At 37.8% G+C, this 15,202-nt stretch overlaps 1 protein-coding gene across 1 annotated transcript in view; it reads right to left on the bottom strand.

Moving 5' to 3' along the window:
• The window catches only part of CASTOR2 (cytosolic arginine sensor for mTORC1 subunit 2), a 666,243-nt gene that overhangs the window by 92,717 nt on the left and 558,324 nt on the right, over positions 1-15,202 (bottom strand). The window contains exon 3 of the mRNA XM_053707472.1: positions 6,551-6,744. Within this exon, the coding sequence (XP_053563447.1) occupies positions 6,551-6,744 (194 nt within the window). The remainder of the gene's footprint in view (positions 1-6,550; positions 6,745-15,202) is intronic.

Here is a 15,202-nt window from a genome sequence, read left to right as displayed (position 1 = left end):
CTGAACTGCTGCCAATAAAACTCCAATCTTTAAAAGGGTTATTCAGTCCCATAAGGATCCACCTTGTTCTCCAAGTATCTTTTTTTTTTTTTTTTTTTTTAAAGAAGGCCTAAGTGCTGCATCCTTCTCACCTAGAAGGTAAAAGCACTTACCTGTGGATCTGCTGTAGGGCAGGTACAGCGAACAGGTGTGACAGAATCCTCACTGACATAGACCTGTAGATAAAGAAAAAACAGAGTAACCAACCCTGGTTTTCTATATATGGGTAGCAAAAAAATTTGGAAGGTAAACAAAGACCACCTCGCCGTCTTCCCACTGCTAAAATCCACCATTACTCTTACTAAAGAGAATTACATGGACACAGCATAACCCCAATCCTTGCTTGGAGGGAAAGGTACCCAATTAATGGATTAACAACTTGATTTCTTCAGACACCTTCTTCGCACATCACCTACAATGTACACAGGCAAAGAATGACTGGGGATTGTGGGAAGTGGGAGAATACTTGAAGCTTTGCTAGGGTGTTCTTTGCCTCCATCTGGTGGCCAGGAGTTGAATTCCCCACTAGTAATTTAATGGACTTGTTGATTCTCCATGCCTTTGGAAAAAAAGGGCCACTCTTGGACACAAGTGTATATCTTATTAATAATAGCTAATAAAATAACTGAATAGCCTGGGCCCACCATACCATAAGAGGTAGGGGTACTGTCCTGACCTCCTAGGCAATATATCTTTATAACTTATGAACAGCTTGGAAGTATATATACATAATATCACACATACTATAGTGTCAAAATCGGATAGGCGGACAACAATGGACTGACCCTATAAAGCTATTATATAGTGGGGTGAAAATATAAACCATGTTTGGTTTGGTGGTAATAGATCAGCCTAGCAATATGAACCGTTATGTAATAGCAAACCCTCACGTGCCATGGAACGGGCTAAAAATATTCATAACATGACACGAACTGTAGATTATCATCTAAGAGTATAAGGGTCCTGAATTTCTGAAATTGAAGGGGAATTAAGTTATTAAACTATATGTTACATTCCAGACTAAACTGCAATGCTAAAATTAGAGGTGGCCTACAGAAACATCTCAACTCCCCACTAAGTGTTATAGGTACATTCCACAGGCTATATGTTAAATTTCAGGGATGCCAGAATGGAAAAGGACGGATATCCTATCATATCTATTGAACAGGGAAAGTTTTGTGATATCAGCAGCAAATAGTTTTAGTATATAACATGTCAAAGGTATCTGTACATGAGACTAACACAAATAAGTATAACCCTTACTTTAAGAACAACATATAAACAATGTACATTATGGTTCGGTGCTGCTCAATACTGAAACCTGTCTTCAGTAACAAACTAAAAATAGGGTGGTTAACAAATGATATTTAGAATTACCTGTGTTCAAATTAAATAAAAGCCCTAGCTCGCAGTAAGAAAGAAGCGTAATATTAGTGATGTATGTAAATTTAGATCATAAATTGCATTAAGCAATGGCAGCAGTTAACCAAATTGTGGGGTCATGAAAGCTAAAATAGACTCTTAACAGATATCTATGTACAATGATAAGTGGAGCATAGTATCAAGAACTTGTAGTTCCGCAGCTTGGCTTCATGGAGATACCTGCTTGAATATAGTTTCTCTTATGGAGAGCATTAGAGAACATAAGTCTAGACACTTAAATAAGTAAATAAGTAAGACCTTATTTCTAGCTGTCGATTGCAATATGCTAGAGCCAGTAGAAAGGTCCCTTATGTGTAGCTGCTAACCTATTCCTTTTGTTCAGACACCTGTATTTGGGATAAATAGAAGACTCATGTGAGGGACAGGATCTAAAAAGTCTCCTTGCTTCGGATAGGTAGAATTACTGGTAAGCAATAAGCCACTGCTTTACTAGGTCTATTTTTCACGTTTCCCGGCTTAGATGTTTTGGTCTGTATGGGCGACTTCTGTTGGGCATTGTGGGAAGCCGGTGTGGGGTTAGGGATCACTGGCAAAGCAGTTGGATGCGCAGCTCAGGGTGACAGAGTAAACACTGAGTGCAGGCAAATCTCACCCCGGGGGCGCCTTCGCAAGGACCGACCAGTCGCACTTACCGGGTCGCTTAAAGGCCTCAAGTTTAAGTCTGCAGATGACCCATGAATCGGCATAAAGCCCTATTTTTTCAGATCCAATGGATCCCAGGAAACAGGACTCTCAATGAGGCCTCCATGCTCTCCAACAGAACGTACTGGTAATGGAACTGCAATCCGGCTATAATCACTTAAGGCTCTTTTAAAGGACCGTGAACGTTTGTGGTTAATGTTCAGCTGGGTGTAGAGTGGGTCCTGTAGCGTACTGCAAATATGTGGACATAGCCGATCTTTCGGCAGTTAATAGATGCTGTCAGGCAAACATAAGTGAGGAGTTTAACTGTCAAGAAGTGCTTGCTGATTATTTGTAACACAGTTTCTTCCCACTTAAGTACTGCATCCATTTTAAGATCACAGGTTTCACCAGATTCGGTAACCGCATCTCTTGAAATTGTTGTGTATCCTAGGAATTGCTTGGGGCCTAAGTCAGCACCAATTAGCAAGGACTTTAAATGGCTTGTGTAAAGGTAGAAATATTTATCCTAATACAGGATACCATAACTTACACAGGGCTCGCTTCTTATGTTCACTATACTGCATGATCCCAACAGGTTGCAAAATGGCTTCCAGGCCTGTGGATAAGTTTGTCATGTAGCTGTCTCAAAGAACATAGGCAGAAACACAGTCAAATTATCCACTCTTAAGAGTATATCAAAACTCAGGAAAGTGAACATGCTCAAAAGTATGGAATATTGTTGGTTTGCTGTAAGCAACTTGCCAAAATCTTTTCAAACTCACGAAGCTTCGCCTAGACGCATCTTGCCGCTTTGAGAGCAGGCTCTGCCCACCAAGCCCATTGCTTTTATCTAATAATAATACGTAAAGCTTTCTAAAGAAATGAAGGGAAATTTCTAATGTTTGGCCGACTTTCAAATCAAACAATACACTTGAAATAAATAGCTAAACAAAATGGTGGGGCAGTGAGAACACCACACTAGGTCACATATCTAGACACTAGTATGGTTGCTATACAGCTGGTATTTTACCTACATGGCTAGGGTTGTGGTGGTCAGGGGGTTAATGTGAAGGGGGTCTGGTGGTTTAGGGGTTAGTAGTGCAACAGGTAGTAGTTAGGAAAATATATATTTTAATTTTTTTTGGGGGGGGGAGGGCTGGAGGGAGTCCACACTAGTGGAGGGTCTTAGGGTAGAGATGAGTCTTTTTGGGAGGTCTGGAAGTTTAGGGGTTCATAGTGAGAGGTGCTGAAATTGGGAGTATTTTATAGTTTGGGGGTTAAAGGGGCATTAAACACATTCAGATTGTAATATAAAGGACTGGATTAGAAGTGGAGCGCTAGTGACAGCATAGGGTTCACTATTAATATCAAGGGACTGCAATCTGATATTACAAGTACATGGTTAAACAGAATTTCCAGAGAATGTTTAGCGCAGCAAACACGTCTTTAGTGTGAGCTATAATTTCAATGCATAACATGGCCTTGTGAAACATAGCTCACATTACAGGTGTGTGTTACGTGTTGTGCTAAAAAAGTTAGCACAATTTGAAACCAAAAGTAAAGTGTTTGGCTAGAATAAAAGTATCACAAACACATGTAAAACATGTGTAAAACTCTTTGGGGGTTATGATGGTTAGGGGATTATTGGTGATGTGAGGTATAATGGTTTAGGAGTTAGTAGTAGTTAAGAATATATATATATATTATTATTTTACGCTTTTGATAGACATTGCTAGAGCAATGTATACCCCTCATTAAATTATTGCAAAGCAAATATTTACCTATTAGTTCTAATTTCAACACAAATCTGAAAGTATTATGGATTTTGCATTGGCAGAATTAGCGCTTTCATTTTTGCACTCAACTTGTTATATGGTCATTGGTCTTCTTGAGCAGGCAAGATCTAGAAGAATTGAATTCTACGTATGATGTCACACATTTTGGATATGAGCAGGGCCAATAGTAGAAAGACATATGCCCTATTTGTGGCACAGTAGACAACTTTCAATTTTTCTTTTGCTGTAATAAGATATATATATTTGACATCCTCATTAGCAGAAAAATCTAGAGAAACATCCATATAAAAATAGACTCCTAAAGTCTGAAATATAAATAGCTGTGATTTGAATTCCTGAAGATAAAACCAATCACCTTCTTCACAGACTTGCTGAGAATAGCCCAGTGACTAATGAAAACAGCCATAGTCATATTTAGCTTGATGCTAAGACAAATGGATACAATTGAAGAAACAGATTAAGAACTTTCATCCTTAGTCATTGAATAGAGCATCTGGCATTCAAAACCAACATGTCCTTCTCAAAAAGAAGCTGCAAAACAATTACCCTAAGTCACCTTGTTTTATCAGCATGAGGTAAATTTTGTATGCTTCCTTTAAAACAAACAAGGAAATCATTCATCAGAGGAAGGTAGGACTCTTTCTAAGAGAGCATCTAAAACCCATATGAGTTTCTGATGAACAAGAGGATGTGAGAGAATACTAAATACTTGTGTATTTGTAGTTTGTGTGTATTGTCCCTAGGGGAGGTACCTTGGTGAGAGCCACAAGGCCTAGCTACAAAAAAAAGCATAATTTTGCATGCAGTGGGAACATCGAAAGGTTCTAGCTCACAAGGCCTAGCTCACAAATTCCTTGGGACCATAATTTGCCAGCCAGCAAACATGATCCATGTAACTTAAGCAGTGTGTAATTACCCCCTAGGGGGAGGATCATGTGGCCTGGGCTGTGTATAAAAAAGTATGTGATTGTGACACAGAGAGACTTCCAGGAATATATAATCTGAAAGGATCTGAAAGGATCATTGGGAAGTATCCACAGATTTAATTTTAAATTGTAAGTTTTATGTTTTCTGTGTATTGATCCTTTTTATTTTATATAATAATTGTTTTGCAATTTTGTCTATATTGTCTAATTCTTTAAGTACCCTTTTTTACATACCATCTGATTTCATGTATTTCCTTTTCAAATTGAACTATAAATTTAATCAGACCTGTCTTTGTGCTCTAGAAACTGAATTCACGGCTTCTGTGATCTTGGGAACGTTACCAAAGTATTATTTTTATATTTGTTTTGTTTAGTTGTTAACAAAACTGTAATTTAGGGGTATCCCAAAAAGCCCTAAATAATACGTTTTTCGGTGGTGGCAGTGAATGTTCATGTTAGGGGAAGTGTAGGTTAGATTTGGGGGTTAATTGGGATAACTTGCAGGCCCTAAAGGAATTGGGATAGTGTAGCCAGCTGTAAACCCTGTGAGGTTAACCCTTTAATGTTCCTGCTCTCCCTGTTGTCACAGCTCAGCAAGTAGCTCTGCTTGTGACAAGAGGTAAATATTTGTGAACATTGAGTTTTGGGGTGGTGTAGGATTTGGAAGTTAATTGGGGTTGCTTGTAGACCCTAAAGGAATTGGAACATCGTAGCTGGAAGCCCTGTGCTGTTAACCCTTTATGTCTGAACTCTTCTCACTGTCACAGCTAGTCAGCAAAATTGATGGCAGAGGCTGGCGTTTAGCCCTGCCTGGAGTAAATAGACTTAAGTATGGTTAACCCTCTGTGGTACACTATTGATACTGGTTATAGTGATAGTGATTTGTGAATTAATTAAATGTACATTAGGTCTAGAAGATAGTGGGTTAGGGAGTAATTAACTCCTTGTTACCCTTGTCCCCTAGAGTGTCACGGCAGAGGTGTTACTGGTGTAGCGTTAACCCCCTCTACATGATAGGTAAAGTAAACCCTTTTATGATTCAGATAGAACATACATTTTTAAAGAACAATTTTATTCCATTATCAATTTTATTCCATTATCCTGTAGATTGGAAAGTTGCTTAAAATTATATGCTCTATCTGAATTATGAAAAAAAAAATTGGGTTTCATGTATCTTTATGGGCAAACATATTATTGTTCAAATATTATTATAATCATTAATAATAATTACCAATAACAAATTATATCATGCACAGGATATATAATTCAAACAATTCTGGGCACAGTAAATAATAATAAAATATCAATCATATAAGTTTTGGTTTATCAAAATATACAAAATATTAAATTTTATGAGTCAAAGGGTATTTTTTGTATAGGATATACATTATTAATGTTCCACAGCATAATTTGTAACACAATTGTAGATCAGCATATGCATTCTGTGGTTTAGTTAACTACACAATGAGGAAGAAAGCACCTGCTCACTGCATTCCGTTCTTTTTGGTGTTGGATTTCTTCTTGTAAAATGTAACATACAAAGATCTAGAATTGCAAAGATATAAGTGTGTTGCCCTTTAACAAGAAGAAACCAGTCTCAGAAAAAAGCCAAATGCTGCTCTTCCACATTCAGCAGCTAAAACAACTGCTGAATACACAGGCCTAATTTTGGGATTTAAAACAAAATACAAATCAAAAATTATTTAGAAGTCAAAATCTTACCAATATAAAGTCTGTTTGATAGGTTGACAACATAAACACAGAAATGTTCTGATCCGCCAGTGGTGCAATTACTGATTTGGCAATTTTGGTCACTCCAATTGGTTGTGAACTGGAGGAGCTGCCACCTCCTGATACCACATTGAGCGCTAACCATGTTGCATCTGCTACACTCAGGTGTTCTGAGGACGGGAGTTCTGCAAACAAAAGTATTGAATATGATTAATCAAAATCACACTGAGAAAGTAACCAAGCAAAAGAGTCCAACAAAATGGTAAGAAAAAGAATAAAGGAAAAAAAAAATATTAAAAAATAATTGTTAATAAGTATTAGCTTTTATTATTGCAAAATGTTTTTTAAGGATATGAAATAAACCTCAATGTGTCAAACTAATGGAGAAGGATTATCAATTTTAACTTGGGGCATGAGCTACCTTTGGAGATGCAGGTACAAATTCCTAAATTCCAAAATCCAAACTTATTCTGAAATCCAAACAAGCGGGAAATGCAAAGAGGCTGGAGAATTGTCGTCAGCGACTGATGTGCAGCAGGACCAGCTCAAGACATTGTGCCTACATGCAACCTGAGCTAGTGCTTACCCAGTGTCTGGTGTGGGAGGGAAGCTCTGCGCTTCTTTGATTCCCACCTTCAGTTCCACCCCTCTGTCTGGCTCTGCATTTTCTTTAAGCTGTGTGGCATAATGGGTGCATACATGCACCGCGTGATCAGCCTGACCCATCCTACACGGTTTTCCCACAGTACAAATCTCCCAGAGATAGAGGACAGGAGCATTGGTGGTCTGGGACTGACAGTCACTGAAGTGCTGACCCCTCCCCCTAATGCGCTCATGCTGATGGCACTGCCTGCTGCTGGCCAGGTCTGACACTGACAGACTGTGTCACTTAAGTGCCGCCTGGGTTCATTGGACCCACTTAGTCCCATCATTAAGCCGGCCCTGATGGGCAAGTAAGTATCAACGTTTGAACACTGTGTGAGGACGAGGGTGCTCCTATATCATGCTGAGGCATTTTCCTCCTGAAAGGGCAAGTCAATTACAGCAAGATGCACTTTCCAAATGAAATACTCACAGGACAGGTCTCTGATATTTCTCAAGTAACATTTTCCACTAATCGGTTTTAGCTATACTCTTTGTATGCGTGTTTGTCAGTACAAACAGCAACAGGAGTGTACATTTTGCAAACTTTAAATGTTCAAACTGACAAACGCACATATAAATAGAATATCTAGAAAACATTTAGTGGACCTGTGTTATTTCATTTAAAAGTGTGCCTTGCTGCGCATGCACAGCAGGTTCTAAGGACAGATAAGAGGGTAAATGACAAGACAAGCCCTTCAAGAAAGCAAATGCCTCACGTGGATGTTACTGATCAGTCAAATGTGAGGTCTGAAGTGGACCTAAGCAGCAAAATATATCTCACAATGATATAAAGAAAATGTGTCATAAACAAATAAAATAATAATGCTTGGCTAAACATATGTAAATAGGGTGTGGGGTAGAGGGTCCAAGTGGGATCAAAAGTTGTGAGTAAAATTTTGTCCTAGCTAGTAGCGTTAGTAACATTACAAATTATTACTGAATATTTCATTCGTCTTTCTAGAGAACCTTGCAGACACGAGCATACAAAAGTATCCAGCTGCAGTAACTTTAGGGCACCCAGAGCTGCTTTACTGCCCCACCTAATACAAGGGAATCCTGTAATGCTGTAAGTCTTACTATTATACATTAAAAGGACATTAAAGTCATAATTAAACTTTTATGATTCAGACAAAGCATGAAACAACTTTACAATTTACTTCTGTTATTTACCCCTTCCTAGCCGTCTACGGCTTCCTAACTGGGAGAGCAGACTGGAGGGCACTCCTAGAGTCATAGGCACTCCTCCCAGACCTGATTCCATTATTGAAATCACGCAATCGCATGTATAATTGCGTAATTTCAAGTTTTTTTACTTATTTGTTTACAATGGAACTATGGCTGGGCGATATGGGAAAAAATGAATATCGCGATTTTGGGCATGAAATAAGGCGATTGTGAATTTAATTTTTATTTGTATTTTTTATAATACAACTGTTACACATACATATCTAAATACAAATGCATTAAACTGTACAGAATCTTAAAGTACATATTTCTTATTATTCAATCCAGCCTGAAAGCATTAAAATACAAACAACAAAACTAGTTTAAATGAAACTAACTGTAGGTACTTCTTGATACTTAAAGGGACACTGAACCCAAATTGTTTCTTTTGTGATTCAGATAGAGCATGCAATTTTAAGCAACTTTCTAATTTACTCCTATTATCAATTTGTCTTCATTCTCTTGCTATCTTTATTTGAAAAATAATGCATCTAAGCTTTTTTTTTTAGGTTTAGAACTCTGGGCAGCACTTTTTTTTATTGGTGAATGAATTTATCCTTCAATCAGCAAGAACAACCCAGGTTGTTCATCAAAAATGGGACGGCATCTAAACTTACATTCTTGCATTTCAAATAAAGATACCAAGAGAATGAAGAAAATTTGATAATAGGAGAAAATTAGAAAGTTGCTTAAAATTGCATGCTCTATCTGAATCACAAAAGAAAAAATTTGGGTTCAGTGTCCCTTTAAATTGTAAATCAATCCTAGTGTTGTACAAACGCTAGGATTGACTATTGAAACAAATAAAGGGGACTTTCATTCATGAAGTATAAGATACTTCATGTAGAAAGCTCCTTTATTTGTTTCAATTGATTGCCGTTCTCAGCTGCTACAGCAGCCCACGGCTAAAACTTTTTTTTGCTAAGAGGTCACGTTTTCACCTCTTAGCCAATAGCCGTGCAGTAAATCCGGCTCCCATGGGCGCCAAGCCTGATTTAACACATGGCTATTGGCTAAGAGGTGAAAATGTCACCTCTTAGCAAATTTTTTTTTTAGCTATGACTGATAATGAGCCCTGCTCCTGTCCTGCAATCCAATACAGGCATATAGCAGTAAGGGTGGGGGGCTGCTCCTATCAGAAATGCTGTGCCTTGCTGATCTCAAATACATTGTAGATGCAGTTAACCCAGCAGCTAGCTAGCAGAGGGGACCGCAGTTTTAGATTTTTGGCAGACGTGGGGTTAACTGCATTTGCTATGTATTTAAGTCGTTTCTTAGAGAGAAGGAGATTGTGTTGGAGGTCCCATAATGATTACATACACTAAGTTTCAGACTGCAGACAACCCTAGGGGGAAATATAAGTAAGCTGCTTTCCCTCCTCTTCAATGTAATGTCCTGCATGGGCTCTGCTTTTAGACATAGATTTATTGGCTGCTACTAAAAATCACAAACAGAAAACGTTTGTAGAAAGTGAAAGTAAAACAGCCATTTTACAAATGTGTGCTAAAGCAACCACTAGATGGAGTTGGTTTGCAAGAAATCACATACAAATCAATGCAGTACAGCAACATGTGAGGATTTTGTTTTTATCAAAAAAGTTGCATACTCCCGTGATTTTAAATTGCAGCAATTTAAAATCATGATTAATCGCATCATGCTTTTTTCCTAAGTACCGTCAGGAAGGGGTTATAAGAACAATCTAGTTAATATTAGTCAAAATAAAACTTTCATGAAGAAAGGGAGGGCATGCAATTTTAAACAACTTTCCAATTTGCTGTTATCATCAAATTTGCTTAGTTCCCTTGGTAATTCTTTGTTGAAAGCTAAACATAGGTAGGCTCATATGCTAATTTCTAAGCCCTTGAAGGCCACTTCTTATCTCAGTGCATTTTCACAGTTTTCACAGCTAGACAGAGCTTGTTCATGTGTGCCATATGTATAATATTGTGATCACTCCCGTGAAGTTATTTATGAGTCAGCACTGATTTGCTAAAATGCAAGTCTATCAAAATAACTGATATAAGGGGCAGTCTGCAAAGGCTTAGATACAAGGTAATCACAGAGGTAAAAAGTATATTAAAATAACAGTGTTGGTTGTGCAAAACTGGGGAATGGGTAATAAAGTATTATTTATCTTTTTAAGCAATACAAATTTTGGTGTTGGCTGTCCCTTTAAATTTGCTTGATCTCTTGCTATCCATGGTGGAAAAGCATACCTAGGTAGGTTCAGCAGCAGCAATGCACTAATAGGATCTAGCTGGTGATTGTCAGCTACACACATATATCCCTCTTGTCATTAGTTTACCAGATGTGTTCAATTAGCACCCAGAGTAGTGCATCACTGCTTCTTTAATAAAGGGTACCAAAAGAATGAAGCAAATTTGATAATAGAAGTAAACTGGAAAGTTATTTAAAATTGTATGTTCTACCTAACTCATGAAATAAACATTTTGAATCTATACATTTTATTAGGTGCCTATTGCAAAAGATAACATGGGAAGCGTATTCGTTCCATTTAAAAAAAAAAAAAAAAGGACATACTGTATGTCACAACATCTTATATGTCAGAACATTTCCTAAGCTATTAAACCATTGATGGCAAACCTTATAATTATTAAAAAAATAAAAAAAGAACAGTCTATTTTAAAGCTTAAAAAAAAAAAAAAAATAGAACCCGAGAAGAACAAATATGCATCTTGACCTTTCCAAACTGATTTCCAGTGCACTTATCTCTAAGAGGACTGCTAAGAATAATAATCTACAAACGATATGTGCCCACTACTGCTTTTTTAAAATGAAAAAATAAATAAACTAGTTGCTAGGCATAGATATTGCTTATAAGCAAGAGTTGCAGTAGTCATCTGTGACGGAAAGGGTTTATCTGAGCACAATAGTGTAATAGGTATAAAAAAAAAAAAAGGACCAACTTGCGCCAAAGTTGAAATACAAAATAATATCTGGCCATTAGAATTGACTGCTAAGCTTGTAACTGCCCTACATGTTATTGTCATAAAGATTCTATTATTTGTAATCTTTTATCCAACATGAAGGCTACACAAGGTCATTAAAGCAATATTTCACAAGAAAACCAGGAGACACCAGTAAAAGGTATTGATTGCTATTATATATTTTATCAATAAAGATAATAGTAACCAAAAAACATATATGTAAAATATTTTTGTAGCGTATCACATCAGTGTAAACACTATACAGATTTTCCAGCAAAAAAATATATGCTAAATTCATATCTATTTAATGTATGAGCAATGTTTTTTTTTTCCCCATTCTTAGCTATCAAATGTTAAAACTATTTCTGCTGTCTAGACATATTCAAATTTTAGCTTTTTATTTATCTCAATATTAAATAGTTTGATTACAGAAAATAAACTTACTTGCTGCTCTTTATATGAAAACATTTACAAACATTTTTTTCCAGCCTTGTACAACAATGCTTTAAAATCAAGGTCTTCTGTAAGTCAGAAAAAACAAGATTTATGCTTACCTGATAAATCTATTTCTTTCTGGATATGGAGAGTCCATGACGTCATCAATTACTAGTAGGAAATATCTCTCCTGGCCAGCAGGAGGAGGCAAAGAGCACCACAGCAAAGCTGTTAAGTGTCACTCCCCTACCCACAATCCCCAGTCATTTGACTGAAGGAAAATGGAAACAAGGAATAACACAAGTATAAATCTTGTTTTCTTTCCTAAGATATGGAGAGTCCATGACATCATCAATTACTAGTGGGAACCAATACCCAAGCTAGAGGACACAGATGACTAGGGAGGGATAACAAGACAGGCACAGACTAAACAGAAGGCACCACCGCTTGAAGAACATTTCTCCCAAAAGAAGCCTCAGCCGGGGCAAAAGTATCAAATTTGGAAAAAGTATGCAGAGAGGACCAAGTTGCAGCCTTAAAAATCTGTTCCACAGAAGTTTCATTTCTGAAAGCCTAGGAAGAGGAGACAGCCCTTGTGGAATAAGCCGTTATTCTCTCAGGAGGCTGCTGACCAGCAGTCTCATAAGAAAACCGTATAATACTTCTCAACCAGAGAGAAAGAGATGTAGCAGTCGCTTTCTGACCTTTACGCTTTCCAAAGAAACAAACAAACAAACAGGGCAGAAGACTGGCGAAAATCCTTAGGCGCCTGTAGGTAGAATTTCAGAACACGCACAACATCCAAATTGTGCAACAAACGTTCCTTATGAGAAGAAGGATTAGGACATAGAGAAGGAACGACAATTTCCTGATTAATATTTCTATCTGAAACCACTTTAGGAAGAAAACTCAATTTAGTACAAAGAAAAACCTTATCAGCATTAAAAATAAGGTAAGGCGAATTGCACTGCAAAGCCGAGAGTTCCGAGACTCTCTGAGCAGAAGAGATAGCAAAAAGAAACAGAATCTTCCAAGATAACAAATTAATATCTATGGAATGCATTGGCTCAAACAGAGCCTGCTGCAAAACTCTAGGAACAAGGTTAAGGCTCCAAGGAGGAGTAATAGACTTAAACACAGGCCTGATTCTAACCAGGGCCTGACAAAAAGATTGAACATCTGGAACATTCGCCAGTTACTTGTGCAACAAAATAGATAATACCGAAATCTGACCCTTCAGAGAACTGACTGACATTCCCTTCTCAAAATCTTCCTGGAGAAAATACTACATTTTAGGAATCCTAATCCTACTCCAAGAGTATCCTTTGGATTTGCACCAATAAAAGGTATTTACGCCATACCTTATGGTAAATCTTTCTAGTAACAGGCTTGCAAGCCTGAATCATGGTCTCAATGACTGAGTCAGAAAAACCACGCTTAGACAAAACTAAGCGATCAATCTCTACGCATTCAGCTTCAGAGAAACAATATTTGGCTGAAAATAGGTGTGTTAGCACTAATTAAAGCTTAAAAGAGTTGTAAGAAAAATATTAACTCTGATTGAGAGCAATATCTAAAATATTAGTATCTAGCACAATAATGTTGATATGGAAATGCGGTAAATATAAAAAGTTTTAATAAAAATCAATTATACAAATAAAGATGGATGCCGGCATCAGTTATATAAAAATAATTAAATGCGATTTTATACAAATGTATCGAAATGGTTAAAAACAATTCATAAAGATTTGATACGTTAAGCTCTAAGGAGAGAATAGCGATATTCACCATGCGTTTAGGTAATATATACTTGCATGAGTTTACCTTATATACAGATAACTTGTGTATATTCGCAGTTGCAATGGACCGGGACTCTCAGTGTTAGATCTTATATTGATTAGGGTCTCTTATTTCAGAGACAGTCTCTGTTTGTCGGCAGTTCTTTTATGGTAAATAAATCAAAGTTCCGTCCGTAACTTTCACTGCGGTTAGATGTCCGTGTCCTGAAGTTGGATATATTCTCATATACTAGCTTTCTGGTTTTTAATGATTCAAGATGCGTATTGCATAAGCTGTATAGAGTGTCAGCGTGGTTGTAAAATCCTTGTATTTCTATGTGAATGTTCTCCGTTATGTTAGATTACCTCCAAGTAGTTCCGGAGCAAGGTTGGAGTAAGGTGAATTGTTTGCTGAGTGCATTGGACCAAAGCACAGCCTTTATCAAGCCCAAGCGGCTGAAACGCGTAGAAATTTGCTCACTCTTTGGAAACATTGTTACTTTTGGATATCTTCATAAAAGTCGGATATAGTGCAGTAGGTTGGGTACTCCCCATCCCAGCAGGCTGGCATCCTTGGTCACAATCACCCAGGAAGGTCTCCGGAAGCAAGTGCCCTGAGAAAGATGCTCCTGAGAAAGTCACCACGGAAGGGAATCTCTTGTCGCCTGATGTATATCTATTCTCTGAGACAGATCTGAATGGTCCCCGTTCCATTGTCTGAGCATGCATAACTGCAGAGCTCTCAAATGGAATCAACCAAAGGGAATGATGTCCATAGAAGCGACCATCAGACCAATTACCTCCATACATTGAGCCACTGATAGCCTAACAGTAGACTGCAGAGAGAGGCAAGAGGAGAGAATCTTGGCTTTTCTGACTTCTATCAGAAATATTCTCATAGCTAGGGAATCTATTATGGTCCCTAAGAAAACTACCCTTGTAGCAGGAACAAGGGAACTCTTTTGCAGATTCACTTTCCATCTGTGGGAACATAGAAAAGACAACAAGATCTCTGTATGAGAGTCTGCTTGTTGAAAAGATGGCGCCTGAACCAATATGTCGTCTAGGTATGGCGCTATTGCAATTCCCCGAGACCTGATCACTGCCAAGAGAGCCAACAAAACTTTTCAGAAAATTCTGGGAGCTGTGGCAAGGCCAAACGGAAGAGCTACAAACTGCAAGTGTTTGTCTAGAAAGGCAAATCTCAGGAACTTGTGATGATCCCTGTGAATGGGAACATTACAATACGCATCCTTTAGGTCTATGGTCGTCATGAACTGACCCTCTTGGACCAAAGGCAGAATGGAATGAATGGTTTCCATTTTGAAGGATGGTAGCCTAAGAAACTTGTTGAGACACTTTAGGTCTAAAATAGGGAGAAAAGTTCTCTCCTTTTTGGGAACCACAAACAGATTGGAATAGAATCCTAGACTCTGTTCTCTTACTGGAACTGGAACTGGAACTATTACTCCCAGGGAAGAAAGATCCAAAATACAATTCAAGAATGCCTCTCTTTTTATTTATTCTGCAGATAATCTTGAGAGATGGAACCTGCCTCTGGGAGGAAAAGTCTTGAATTCTATTTTGTAACCCTGGGATAGTATGTCCACAGC

Source organism: Bombina bombina, chromosome 3 (assembly GCF_027579735.1).
Source record: "Bombina bombina isolate aBomBom1 chromosome 3, aBomBom1.pri, whole genome shotgun sequence".
Taxonomy (NCBI): Eukaryota; Metazoa; Chordata; class Amphibia; order Anura; family Bombinatoridae; genus Bombina; species Bombina bombina.
This window is presented reverse-complemented; position numbering and strand designations above follow the sequence as displayed.